Source organism: Pleuronectes platessa, chromosome 7, assembly GCF_947347685.1.
Source record: "Pleuronectes platessa chromosome 7, fPlePla1.1, whole genome shotgun sequence".
Lineage (NCBI taxonomy): Eukaryota > Metazoa > Chordata > Actinopteri > Pleuronectiformes > Pleuronectidae > Pleuronectes > Pleuronectes platessa.
The window spans coordinates 10689920-10703841 of record NC_070632.1 but is presented as its reverse complement, the minus strand read 5'-3'; the positions used below and the strand labels follow the sequence as shown (position 1 = coordinate 10703841).

The 13922-nt window shown below is 41.9% G+C and overlaps 1 protein-coding gene across 2 annotated transcripts; it reads left to right on the top strand.

Annotated features, from left to right (window-relative positions):
• The first annotated feature begins 1899 nt into the window (after positions 1–1899).
• Positions 1900–13907, top strand: ric8b (RIC8 guanine nucleotide exchange factor B). 2 transcript variants are annotated; one of them, XM_053426563.1, is made up of 10 exons: positions 1900–2091; positions 2543–2590; positions 2678–3301; positions 4583–4677; positions 6083–6233; positions 6793–6888; positions 7131–7275; positions 9207–9351; positions 9448–9567; positions 11623–13907. In XM_053426563.1, exons 1-10 carry the CDS (start codon positions 2008–2010, stop codon positions 11729–11731), a joined length of 1617 nt encoding a protein of 538 aa, XP_053282538.1. In that variant the 5' UTR covers positions 1900–2007; the 3' UTR covers positions 11732–13907. The 2 variants fall into 2 exon arrangements, with proteins under 2 accessions (XP_053282538.1, XP_053282536.1); XM_053426561.1 differs by having other exon boundaries at positions 6790–6888.
• Positions 13908–13922: the final 15 nt, after the last annotated feature.

Here is a 13922-nt window from a genome sequence, read left to right as displayed (position 1 = left end):
AGGAGGAGGCTGTCAGCTGTGAGAAACACGTGCACATGTTCCTCCTTCAAAGAAACTAGTCATGTGCTTAACAAATACTATAACATAAATTTGCAGCGTAACGATTACATGCATATGCTAAAATAGATTTTCTTTCGTTTTATACTATAAACAAGAAATTAACTGGATTTTTAGTTTGAACTCGCAGGATTTATAAATGGATAATGTGCATCATCTGTATCAGTCACATGCAAAAGTGCATTGATAACAATCAACTCCTATATTCAGGGCTAGGCTGCAGCCTGTAGCAATATATATTAGAAGGAATACACAAGATCACACTGTTGGCCGACACATCCTGATCCAATTCAATGATGTTGTGCCATAGATCTCTAGATCCACAGAAGTCTAAACATCTGCAGCACCACTGCCTTACTCACTGTTGTATTCAAAAACAACAATAAGACTTTTTTAAGATTTAAGATGAATTAATAAAGTATTGGCAACATCTCACATATGTTATTCAAACCTTTATGCTGACAATATGGCTTCATTGGTAAATTCTTCTCATTCAGATTAGGCAAAATATATGCTTTATCGAGTAGTCACTTTTTATATTGAGTCAAAACTTACCTTTATATAGAAAGCAGGGTTATTCATAAAGACCTTGTAGTGTCAGAGTTGTACACTATCAATTTTAGGGCCGGTCATTTTCAAGCAGGGGCCTGAGAAAAGGGCAGAGTGATGGAGAGGTGTGTTTATTCCTCACTGAAGGGTAAGGAACTGATCTGACTCACAGCAAGAAACATAAGCAACAAAAGTGACCCAGAGAACTGAAACCTCTGATGGGTCTCATTACCTACACATCTACTCCAAGGAGATTATGTTATCATCTGTGTGTTGGTCTGTTCGCGAAAACTACTTGACAGATAACAATGAGACTTGGTGGAAGGATGTGTTATGAGACAGGGAAATAAAAACATGGATCCAGATCAGGAGCAGATCCTTTATTTGTCCTTTTCACTTGTGAGATTGGGCTTTTTTTTGTAATTCTTATAAATTTCTCAACACATAACACAGATATTTTATTGATTGATTTGTAAAGTGCATCATTTTCAAATTACACAAAATAATCCAGTGAATCAAAGCTAATGCCACGATTCTCAATGAACACGTTTCCTCTACACTTCCTGCTTTAAATGGTTAACTAATAAAGCTGGCTGCTTATTGGATGATTTGATGTTTATTATTCACTCTTTTAGTGTATTTTCCTTTAGAAAAACATATAGATCACATGTTATCTTGTGTTATCTTGTGTTATCACATGTGCATAAACCACATGTCCCTGCAGGAGGCCATCATTCACACCTGGTTTAAGTGATGAGGTTTTGTCTTTTCATATGGACAAAACGATGCTGACACTATTTTATCAGGCTTGTATTGAGTCTGTTTTATCATTTTCTTTGGTGTCATGGTTTGGTGACCTGTATTTGAAGAATAGAAACAGACTCAGTCAGGTTCACGTCCCAAGGGCTAAAACCAAACGCTACAGAAATAGTTTTGTTCTTATCCTATTTTCTATTGACAGCGAAGCATTTGAGCACTTTTTGTTTTTGTAATCTTGTTTTCTATGTGTTATCATTTTGAATTGTGTTTGGATGGATGCTTCCTCTTTTGTTGGCTGCAAAACAAATCTACGGGTACAAATAAAGTAATCTAATCTCAGGATACAGTAATGGGAGTATTCAAGTTGAGATATGATGTGTTTTGTGCAGTAGTATAAAGTATAGTAAATGGTATACAGTAAGTATACTGGTGTGTGGAATATGAGATATTTATGTATATTGTATAACTGTACTACATTGAATAAACTCAGAGGAGAGCAGCTGATGGTGACACACACGCACGCACGCCCTCCCTCCCTCCCTCTCCAGGCTAGCCAGGCAGCTAGCTCGCTAGCTTCACAACACTCGCCGGTAACGTCAATAACCAGCTGCCTGCTCTACTTGTCCAGTGTTTGTGTTCACCATGGATTTAAACGCCATCCTGTCGCAGCTGGAATCGAACAACGAGCAGGAAACTGAGGAGCTTCTGCGTCAGTACAACCGAGAGGTGAGGAGCGGCTCCGCTTTTTCCTTTTAACATCAACCAAAACAAACCGCAGCGCTAACGCTAGCTAGCTAGCCGGGCAGCTATGCTAGCCGTGAGTTAGCTAAACACCTTGTTGGCAAAACCCAACCGAATGAAAGCAGCGACATGTGATGACTGCTTCGTCGAGATATCAGCAGAGAAACTATGAATGAGCCCGACGTGTCTGTAGCATGTGGTTCACAGCAGCCATGGAGAGCTGGTGATGCTAATGTTGCCTGTCAGAGGATCAGCAGTGTTAGCAATGTTCTTATTGACATGTATGTGTGGTTGGAAGAGGCTTAGGCCCTTTAGGACTAATGTGTCATGTGTGTTGTGTTGTATCACAGATAAACCACGCCAAACATGTGTGATAAGACGTGTTTCATATGTGTGCGTGTGTCTGTTTCACCAATGTGCATTGTTTCTGTTTCAGAACACACAAATCTTCACGTTTGACCCACAAGAAGAAGCCCTGAGGAGTGTAAGCCCCGTTAATCTCCTTTCTTAATGACCCAGATCTGCTCCTGTCTCGTTGTGATGAGTGTTTCTCCACCTGCTCCCTCTACAGAAGCTGTGTCAGAGTGTGCTGTCAGTGCTGGGGAGGCAGGTGCAGCCCGGCTGTCAGAAGACATGCCTGGAGTCCCTCCGCATCCTGTCCAGAGACAAGCGTGTCCTCGCACCCGTGGCCACCAGGGAAGGCATGCTGACTCTGGGGGGGCTGGCGAGGCTGTGTGCGGCAGAGGAAGGAGGTGACGACCAGACGAGCTCGCAGGGAGACACTTCAGAGGAGGAGGAGCGGGTGGTGGTGGAGGCCCTGAAGTGCCTCAGCAACGTGATTCTCAACAGTCCGGCAGCTCAGCAGGTCAGTGTGGACGTGCAGCTGGTCAACGGCCTGTGTGCCAGCCTGCGCACGGCCCGCACATGGCACCACGAGGTGGGCCTGTTCACACTGCGCCTTCTCTTCCTGCTCTCTGCCCTGCGTCCTGACGTCAGAGGGGTTCTGAGGATAGAAAGGCACGCAGTGAAGCTACTGACCGAGGTCCTGGAGCACACCCTGCATGTGCGCTGGGTCGGCCCCTATGAGGCTGCTCCTCCAGATCCGCAGGCCCTGCCCATGCCTGCAGAGGACAACGAGCGAGCAATGGAGGCACTGAAGGCCTTGTTCAACCTCACTTTGTGTGACGCTGGTGAGGTGAGTGTGTCGCGGGTCGTAAAGCTGTGACAGTGTGTAATGCCCCAGTAAGAGCTCCCATTGCTCGTCACTAATCAGGGTTTGCACTGATAGAGCAGAGAAGATATGTTTGTCTGTCATTTGCTCAATTATGGATTAGACTGTCTAGGACCACAACGATCATACGTTCGATTACCCACAACCGGCATTTATGTCTCACCAACCATTAGTTCTGGTAGCATCTTTCTGAGGAAGGCGCTGCTCACTGCTTATTCACTATCAGACAGTAAGCCTTGGTCAGATGAATCTCTGAAATGTACATGTGACATTAAACACACATAAAACCTAACCTCACCATTCCGTTTACACACAATCCTTTTACTGAAGCTGTGACCAGTTTGGCACCTGAAGGGCCAGGGCAGTCGCGTCAGTCCTTGAGACATTATTATAAGATGTTTGGGAGAGACTTCATGATTTGTATAAATGGTCCACAGCCATCTTTGATGTTATTTATCACACAAAATTTGAGGTTCGGTCAGGGGGCCCTAAAAAGATGCACTAACCTGATGAGTGTGACCACCTTAAAAACCTTAAAACAAAATTCATAACATCCATGTTAAACTTGTCCTGCAAAAGTTCCACTCAATCATAATATGTAACATTTGAAGGTACAGATATGGTTAGACTGGTGCCACTCACTAAAATGGATCCAGCATTTTCCAGTATTTGGCACCTTATACTTGACACACTCGCTCTCTCTTTAATAAACAGGTCAGACATGTTATCTTCTTTTCCTGTGAATAAGATTAGATGAGATATGAAAAATACACTGTTAGACAATATGTCAGTATTGTAGTAATAGTCTGTAGTTACAGTAGATATAAGATTATGAGAATTAAACTTGGAACTCTTGTCTAAGAAGATATTTCAAACATGCTACATTTCATGCAACTGGCACTGAAAGGCCCACACGACTACAAAGGCAGCCGCTAACACAGTGTAAGTCCTAATGGCTTAATATGATTTAACCTCTTAGACTCATGTAGGACCTGCTCTCCTCGGTCATCTTTTACAAATTAAAAGATCCCAAGAAAATGCTTCACCCTAGAACGCTGCTATCCTCTGCTCTTATCTTTCTTTAGACCCCCTCTTAAAATATTAAAGTTCCTATTTTTGAAGCTGGCCATTTGCTTTTAGGGTCCTGTCATTGTAGTTTGAACATGTTGTACTTTATTGCTTAACTCTCTTTTAATAAAACAGCGTTCTTGATATTATTGTTTTTAAAACTCCTTTATTTGTCAGGAGGACGATCACCAGTTGCGGCTAATCACTGCCATCCTGCGTCATCTGTTGATGCTGAGGACTGAGACGGAGGAGAAAACAGAGGAGGCACACAGGTAGGAGAGCTGCAACGTTGAATGGAGGCGCTCTGCACTTTATGACCTGTGAAAGAGACACAAGACCAACAGCCAAGATATTTGGCAAACGTCATTTGAAACTGATTTGCATAGAAACGCACACAGACAGACAAAGGACAGGGAAATAACCAGATCTGTGTACTGACTGGAACATCCCCTGCTGTGACTCGCATGTAAGCACCCACTCTCCACAAGCCCTGAGTGTCCACTGAGCAGCTGTGAGTTAGCAGCTCACTACAAATGAAGAGTGATATCTGGTAGACTTCAGTATCGTGGGAAAAACACCACAGCAAAGATGTTTCTCTGGAGCCTTATTGGGTGTTTCATCTTCTAAATGCTTTTAGCGGTCGTTATACGGCAGCAGTATCTTATTCTAAAGGTAATTTAATGCAGGAATGCCAAGAATCTTTGGCCCCGGATTCAAACTCAAACAGTGTCACGTAAAAGTGACTGATGTTCCTCATTACCTGTCAGACTGGCGGCTGAACTGCTCATGGGATTTTGGCCCAATGACCACAATTAACATAGTGGTGGTTTGTTTAAATGTGAATAAGTAACAGATCTTGTCTGCGTCGAAACTGGGGCTGTGGGGAGAACTAGTCGTTTTTATGTAGTTACAATGTGTTGAGTTAATTAGGATTTATTTTGTCAAATTCAACTTCCAAATTTAGCCTGTCGTTTATTTTAGTCTTTGTTATCTAAATCCGTTTGCACCACTATTGCACCAGTTTCACCAATTATCTCTTATTGGCTAATGTGGGACTTCTTTCACAGGAGGAACATTTATTTTTGACCAGAAAAATAAAAATCTCCGTTTATAAGTCAGCTTTTAACCACACACATTTCCATATCATATCATAACTAAGTATACTGAGACAATCAAATCAATGCCAATGACCATTTTTCTACTCTGAATATTTGAAGAGAAAATGCTAAACAAATTGGCCTCAAACTCTGGGTTTTAATTAACACCGTATATTTTACTTTGTGCTTTACTCACATATTCCCCTTTGTACCAAACACAGCAGCACAGTACTGAATGGAGAACTATTTGAAACCTAGTATCTCTGGCCCTCTGTAGCCGTCTGCACAACATTGCATTGTGTCGGATTAAACAATGTGGTACAAATGTGTGTTAGTGAAGTTATCATGAGAAGTGAGGAGATCACATTGTGAAGTCATCAGGCAGCTCCTGACCAGCTCTTCGAAAATGTAGATTTAAAACAATATGCGATTGTGGTCCTTTGGCATCAGGGTCTTTGACCCTTCTCAAGCAAACTGATCCAAAGCTTTAAAATATTGATTCTATTTACTTCTTAAACCTGTTTGATTCTATCCTGTGGAAGAATGTTAAAGTATTAAAAGTTGTTTTTTTTATTACCAGCCATGCTGTCAACTTACTTAACAACCTGCCCGTGTCCTGCCTGGATGTGTTAATCGAAGTGCCTGTCCAGGGTGGACATGAGAGATATGGTGGGAAAAACATGGATGCAGTCCAGATGTTACTGGATTTCATGGAGAAAAGGATCGACAAGGTAAAGTTCCTCCTCTGCAGTGAACATAGTGGCTCACACTGTAGCTCACAGTCTGAACATGTGCGCATTACTTGTTACATTATTTGTGTTAATGTGTCATTGATAGTTAATCTAAAACTGTAATGCATCCTAAATAATTGTACGGTTTGTGGAATATACTACTTTACAGTGCAAGGAAATGTACACCAATTGAAATTGACAGTATAGAACATTACAGAAACATTTAGCATGTAAACTACAATGCATTTCAGGACTCTAGCATGCAGCGGATTTATATATTTGATTCAAGGAAAATGGGAAACATAGTTTAAGTCCCTGGTTGATCTCTTAATTGGAAACATACAGTTAAATTGTCCTAAACAGCCGTTACACCAATGTTACATGATTTATCTGGTGTTCTCTCGTCTTTCTTACCTCATGTTTATTCGACTTCTCACTTGTCCTCTGTCTTTACCTCCATCTCCCTCATATTAACCATGTGTATTACTGGTGGACATTAATCCAGTGTTTCAGCTCGTCCCGCATGTGAAGTCTTTTTTGTCTGTGTCACTACAAGCAGGGCTCCAACTACAAAGAGGGGCTCACTCCGGTGCTCAGCCTTATGACTGAAGGATCCAGACAACACAGAGAGTTCCGCAGATATATCAAAACTCAGGTACAGTCACAGACCTGAGCCATTTGAGTTGCTTCTTTATTGTGGAAAATGAGCATATGAATTGCTTTAACGTCTGAGTAATGCATTAAAAACTCACCGGTATGATAAGCAGATTTTAATTCTGTTATAGATTGTAATAGGGTGGTAAAGTGTGTGTATTCAGCTGTGACTAGGTCTAACAGCTTGGTTATAATGGTGGGAAAAACTTGATTCTGACCTGTTGGAAATCTCTGTATTTTCAGGTGCTCCCCCCACTGAAAGAAGTGAAAGTCCGGCCAGAGATTGGCACCACGGTCAGAAACAAGTTGGTTCGCCTTATGACTCACGTCGACATGGGTGTGAAGCAGATGGCTGCAGAGTTTCTCTTCGTTCTCTGCAAAGAGAGCGGTAAGAGGGGGAAGGTGGTTGTCAAATCAAGGGAGGAACAGGGGATACAGCACATCAGATGAGAAAATAAGAATAAAAGAGCGGGGATAATAATATGTCTGTAGTTTAGTTTAGACTGCTGTATTTATTTAACTCCATCTTGTATGGAGGACCATACATGACTTAAGTAAAAATAAATAAATGTATAAATAAATACAGAAATATATAAATAAATGAATAAATAAAAATGGAAATAAATAAATAAATACAGAAATAAATAAATAAATATGTTAATATCAAGAGAAATGTCAAAATAAATGTCTTAAATATATTTGCACATTTATTTATTCCCTGATACATTTCCCTTTCATTTGCAGTGTCCTTATGCTAATGAGAAAGGCGGGCCTAACCGCAGTCTCGAGCAGGATTGGTCACAAGAGTGTAATGATCCAGCCCTACGTCTGCCTCTCAATGCTGACTGGTGTCCAGTAGCTGTTTGCAGCGTTGAGCCAGTTCACACTTAAAATGAACTAGTTCAAGTTCAGAGGGTTAGTTAAGGTTATTTTTTATTGGGATGATTTAGGTGTCAGTAGTCCTGACTGTGAGCGTCACGTGTTCTACTGAGCACAAGGAGCGAGCCGAGAGGAGAAGGAGGAAACAGAAACTCCAGCTCGGTACAAACCACCTGCAGCTTCTGCTCTGATCATGAAGCCGCTGATCTCTGAGCAGATGTGACCAGAGAAGCTCTGTGTTTCCACTGTTCCACAGAGTCATTAACTGGCTGTTTCACGGTGAAGAGCTCAAGTCTCAGTCACTGCCCGTGTCTCTGAGCGAGTGTGTGGAGCAGCGCAGGGGCTGTGTGTGTGTAGCTCAGTTGACCAATCCTGCTCGAGACTGAGGTTAGGCCCGCCTTTCTCATTAGCATAAGGACACTGAAATCGAAAAATAAAAGTTGGAATAAATGTGGAAATAAATAAATAAATGTGGAAATAAATGCAGAATTAAATAAATCAATGTCTTAAACTTATTTCCACATTTATTTATTTATTTCCACTTTTATTCCAACTTTTATTTATTTCCACATTTATTTATTTCCACATTTCAGTGTCCTTATGCTAATGAGAAAGGCGGGCCTAACCTCAGTCTCGAGCAGGATTGGTCAACTGAGCTACACACACACAGCCCCTGCGCTCCGTCACACACTCGCTCAGAGACACGGGCAGTGACTGAGACTTGAGCTCTTCACCGTGAAGCAGCCGCTCAGTGACTTTGTAGAAGAGTGGAAACACAGAGCTTCTCTGGTCACATCTGCTCAGAGATCAGCGGCTTCATGATCAGAGCAGAAGCTGCAGGTGGTTTGTACCGAGCTGGAGTTTCTGTTTCCTCCTTCTCCTCTCGGCTCGCTCCTTGTGCTCAGTAGAACACGTGACGCTCACAGTCAGGACTACTGACACCTAAATCATCCCAATAAAAAATAACCTTAACTAACCCTCTGAACCTGAACTAGTTCATTTTAAGTGTGAACTGGCTCAACGCTGCAAACAGCTACTGGACACCAGTCAGCATTGAGAGGCAGACGTGGTAGGGCTGGATCATTACACTCTTGTGACCAATCCTGCTCGAGACTGCGGTTAGGCCCGCCTTTCTCATTAGCATAAGGACACTGCAAATGAAAAGGAAATGTATCAGGGAATAAATAAATGTGCAAATATATTCAAGACATTTATTTTGACATTTCTTTTGGTATTAACATATTTATTTATTTATTTCTGTATTAATTTATTTATTTCCTTTTTTATTTATTTATTTATTTCTGTATTTATTTATACATTTATTTATTTATTTATTTTTACTTATGTCATGTATGGTCCTCCATACATCTTGCTTTATGCTCACACATGAACATTATATATAATATCACACCCTTGTGTCTTTATGGTTTCCTCTTCCAGTGGACAACCTGCTGAAGTACACAGGATATGGAAATGCAGCAGGACTCCTGGTGGCTCGAGGACTTCTTGCAGGAGGGAGAGGAGAGACTCAGTACTCCGAAGATGAAGACTCGGACACAGAAGAATACAAGACAGCCAAACCCTTGTGAGTAACAATCTGATGTTATGACTGCTTATGCCTTGATGATGTGTGAATTAGTTCACAGCTGCACATCAAGCCCGCTCTCCTCCCTGTCTGCAGCATCAACCCCATCACTGGTCACGTGGAGGAGCCCATGCCGAACCCCATCGAGGAGATGACGGAGGAGCAGAAGGAGTACGAGGCCCAGAAACTGGTCAATATGTTTGACAAGCTGTCAAGGTAAAGAAAGCTTCTGCTCGAGGCTGCAGAATCTCAATCAACACTTAGATCATGAGCTAAATGAACTGGGTCATTTATATTGAAGTGGACATTATCATTCAGGTCAGAAACGGCACTGAGGATCAGTTTAAGAAATCCTGTTCATGTGGCCTCACAGATTTGTTTGGGCAGGTTTATGCTACTGTATACTGTATATAACAGAAGGCCATAGTATGAGGGAAATCACAGTGGGCCTGTTGCCATGTCTGCTCTGGAGGATTTGTTGATTTGTGATGGTGGAGAGCATCTGTGTGCAATGGAAACTGGAATAGACTGGTTTAAAAAAAAGTGTTTTCAGGTCTTGTAAGAAACAAACAGAAAAACAAGACCATCACGGAATTCTTTGACAAACAATTATTTTTCTTTTGCAAAGGCAAAGACTAACATGATTAACTTTTCCCTTTGTTGCTTCCACTGCTCAAATTATTCATATTCGTTATTGTTCCCTCTGCAAAGGGCCCTTCTGCATTTATGTTGACCTTTCCTTAGCGAACAGAAGCTAACGTTAGTCGAGCATGATGCCTGCACAAAAGTAACAGTGAGCTCGCTCCCTGCCAACTGATTCATCATAGGAAGAATCTCTAGCCATTAGCTGCAGCTTCAATTAGGCCTGGACTTCTAGCACGCAGCAGCATTCAGCTGGAGGAAATGGAAGCTGCCAGGACGCCACTGCAACATCATTACCACCTCTCCATTAATTATCACCTAATTGGTACACAGTCGGCCTGTTGGTCCCGGCTCCTTTATGTGTCGCATTCAGGTTTTTAATAATAACACGTGTCCTGACTTTATTCTTCTCATTCTGAAAAGCCAGACAGGGAGTGGACTGAGACACAGGTACAGCTAGACAAAGCAATTTAGATGGAACGTGGACGAAGAGGAAGAGACGTGGGTGAACAAATGTGCAGACATAAGAAAGCTGACCTCGTCATTGTAGAGCCAAAGAGGTGGTTGAGCTATAATGAGGCACGTGTGGCCAGAAGAGGAAGATTCCTTTCTGAGGCTGCATCCTCTTTCTTCTCCTCCTCAGTGAAGGAGTTTTAAGGAGATGTGGTGAAGACCGAGAGGTGCTTCCTCACTACACTTGCCGCTCTGGGGAGATCGGTCAAAGCCTGACAAGAATGTGCTCCCCTAACTGCTTAACTGATCCTCCAATTAGCACATATTTTACACCCCCCACCCAACCACAACCAACAGCCCCTCACATCTGCCAGCCCCTCTGCCCCTGATGAGGAGCAGAGCAGTGGTTTCTTTTGCTCGTATTGGTAGAGATGAATGGTTCATGTTTTTGTTTGTTAGGTGTTGTTAGTTCTCATTCTACTGACTTTGACCAATTATCTGAGGCTGGGGACAGGTGATGCCTCTGCAGATTTCATCAGTGGAAATACATCAACTCAATGCTACAATATTCTCAGATCTAGCTACCTTACGTTCTCCTCAATTTCTCTTTTAAGAACTTAACCTGCAGATTTTCCCCAGGATAAGTTAAATTTAATTGGAGGAATTACATGGCCGCTCGTGTTTGAATCTTTGGAATGAATGAAAACGGGTCCTCTTTAAATCTTTGATGATAAATCATCAGGGAGGGAGTGGTGACACAAAGTGCAGGTATAATTGGATTAGTATGAAGGGGCAGCCGTGGCTTTGAGGAGATTAGGCTGAGCGCTGATCCTGTAATTAAACTGCCACAGGAGAGGAGGGGGTGAGGACCGAGAGGGAGAAAGAGGATGGCCCGACAGGGGCCAGTGTCCATAAAGAAGGGGGGAGGGGTTTGTTGAGTGAGGGTCCTCGAGTTGTGGATGTAAGAGAGTAAAGATGTACAAGTGAAAGCTCTCTTTAAAACTGTCCAGACACAAATGGTCCAGGCCATAGAATTTTACTTCAAATTTAGTTTACTATTAAAATATACAAGAAGTCAATGAGGATCAGTTTTATGTTTGAGGCGATCTAATCAAACAGCTGTTCATCCAGCTGCAGATGTGTTTGCCTGATGTTTTTGATTTTGTGTATCTGCAGGCAGAACCTGATCCGGCCCATGGGCGTCAGGCCGGACGGGACGTTAGCACCTCTTGAAGAAACGCTCTGTGACCCATCTGAAGACAACTCAGGATCAGACTCTGACTAGTGCTCTGCACATCCGAGGCCACATTTTCCAGACTAAGCCCAGCAGGCCCCAACACATCTAAAGCTTTGTCCCATTTCAGGGGCTTGGATCTTTTGAAGGGTTCTACCCATGAAGGGGGGTCCTTCAGAGAACCTATAAGCTGAACCTCTAAAAGAGAAAGTCTAAATGTCCCAGAAACAGAGTATAGAGCAGTCACAATATAAAACGTACAGGTGCTGGATCAGAAAACATTTCATTTTAAGTTGTAGTCACACAAAACACCCACTATACTGTTCTGATAGCTCCCTATAAATTAAGTCTGTTTAAATTGACAGCCATCAGTCTTGTGGATGATTTATCTGACTTCTACTCACAGAAACCCAAACTAACAGCGGCTTCTCTTTTCCACACCTTGAGTTCAGTTCATCAGCAGGAAGTGGCCCCAAATTAGCGGAGCAGAGTTAACACAGGTTCTGGTAAATGTGATGTCTGCAAATCTGTTAAGGCAACATGGTTAAACTTATAACATCACACAATTGACCAACCTGCAGTGGATTGTGGGATAGAGAAGCCTGCACAAACATAGTCCTTTTCTCAACCTATTTCAAAGAGTATCTGATGGAATTTTCAGCCTGTAGCGACTTTATCAGTTCAGAAAAACAACTCCTGATGATGGAGCCCTGAGGTGGGACACAGCTCACTTCACAGGATACTTGAGGGGCTGTGTTGCTGCCGTTAGCACTTCTTTAAAGCCGAAGTGGACTTGATGCTAGATGCACCATAAAGCATCGGAGGCCTCCGTGGTTACTGTTGCACCTTCATCACTTATGTTCCGGCTCCCTGAGTTGAGGATAAAGGTAATATCATACATTTTGCTGGATCTTGTGTTTCTCATTGAAAACACTGTTGTCCTGGTTTATTAAGTGTAATTGGATCTAAATTAACATTCCTCCACGTGTGCTTCTTGTTTCTCACTCGGTTTCTTCATTTTTTTCTGCTACATGTTCTGTCTGCTGTTTGTATATCGAGATAATTCAAGTGCACATAATACAACACACATTAAACATAAACTTATGACAGTGAATTTTCTCCTGGGTTTAAAATCACGGGGCCTGTTCGGACCGGACCTGAGGACTGATGTATATTTAGAGATCAGGCAGAGCCGGTGTGGATAGTTTGAACTCGCAGCTCACAGCGAGTCTTTATTAGTTTGTGTTATTGTCATGAATGCTGCACATCAGTTAGTAGCCAAGGAAACTTTCTGAATTAGGGGCTTGTCGGCTCGCTGTTATGTCACTGGAAGTTGTTTGGTGCAAGAAGTGAATTCAAATTGTTTTAAATGGATGGTACAACACTAGTAAACAAATTGTTTTCAAAGGAATTATTTTCTATTCTACATTTCTCTTGCCAAATCTGCATGATGTTAAATCCGTTTGAGTAATGTGATTTGTTTTCTATATTGAAATATTTGCTAATTTTATAAAAAATCCAGCTAAGTCTATATATTTATATATAATTTCTTTTTGTTGGTACACTTTTTGATTAAAAACAATTAAGTGCCACCTCTGAAGTCAGCCGCGTGTTAGGGTACTCAACAGATTTGGCCTCCGAACTAAAATCTTTGGTTCTTTGTGGCTAAAGGAATAAAAATGAATCGCTGATTTCAATCCAAAGAAACTGAATGTTGCTTAAACCAGAGAACCTGTTTCATGATCACAGAATGTGGTGACTGCTCAGTTGTTAAATCATGAGCCCACTTTTCACCTGGACTGTGAATCACCACTACTGTGTCCTGACAAAAAAGTAATGTGGATACTGTGACGGCTTAAAGGGAAAACCAACTATAAGTGTCTTAGGTAGGTTTTGGGCTGAACAGCTTCAATGCACCATGTCTGCAAAGGCATAGAAGTCGCACAATTTCGATTGTTATCAAACCATCCAGTGGCCATTTCTTTTGTTGTTTCCCTTTAATTGGTCACTTGTGGATCAGTTTCTTTTCTCACACATGTAAATGCCTAGTTTTCTCTGCACAATCATTGTGGGATACATTTAAACTGCATGTTGATCACATTCTGCAAAGACTATGTTACTAGAATCCTTTTTTGTTTTTGCACACTTACAAACTGTAAATAGCACCACTTTTATTCTATGTAGTCAGTCGTCCACTGAAAAGTTAATAAATTGGAGAATAAGTTCATGTTTGTGGTTTTTT

Coding starts and splice junctions, on each gene's coding strand:
- ric8b (XM_053426561.1), top strand. CDS start 2,008: ATGGATTTAAACGCCATCCTGTCGCAGCTGGAATCGAACAACGAGCAG. Junction 2,591..2,677: donor AAGAAGAAGCCCTGAGGAGT/GTAAGCCCCGTT, acceptor CTCCCTCTACAG/AAGCTGTGTCAGAGTGTGCT. Junction 9,352..9,447: donor TACAAGACAGCCAAACCCTT/GTGAGTAACAAT, acceptor CCCTGTCTGCAG/CATCAACCCCATCACTGGTC.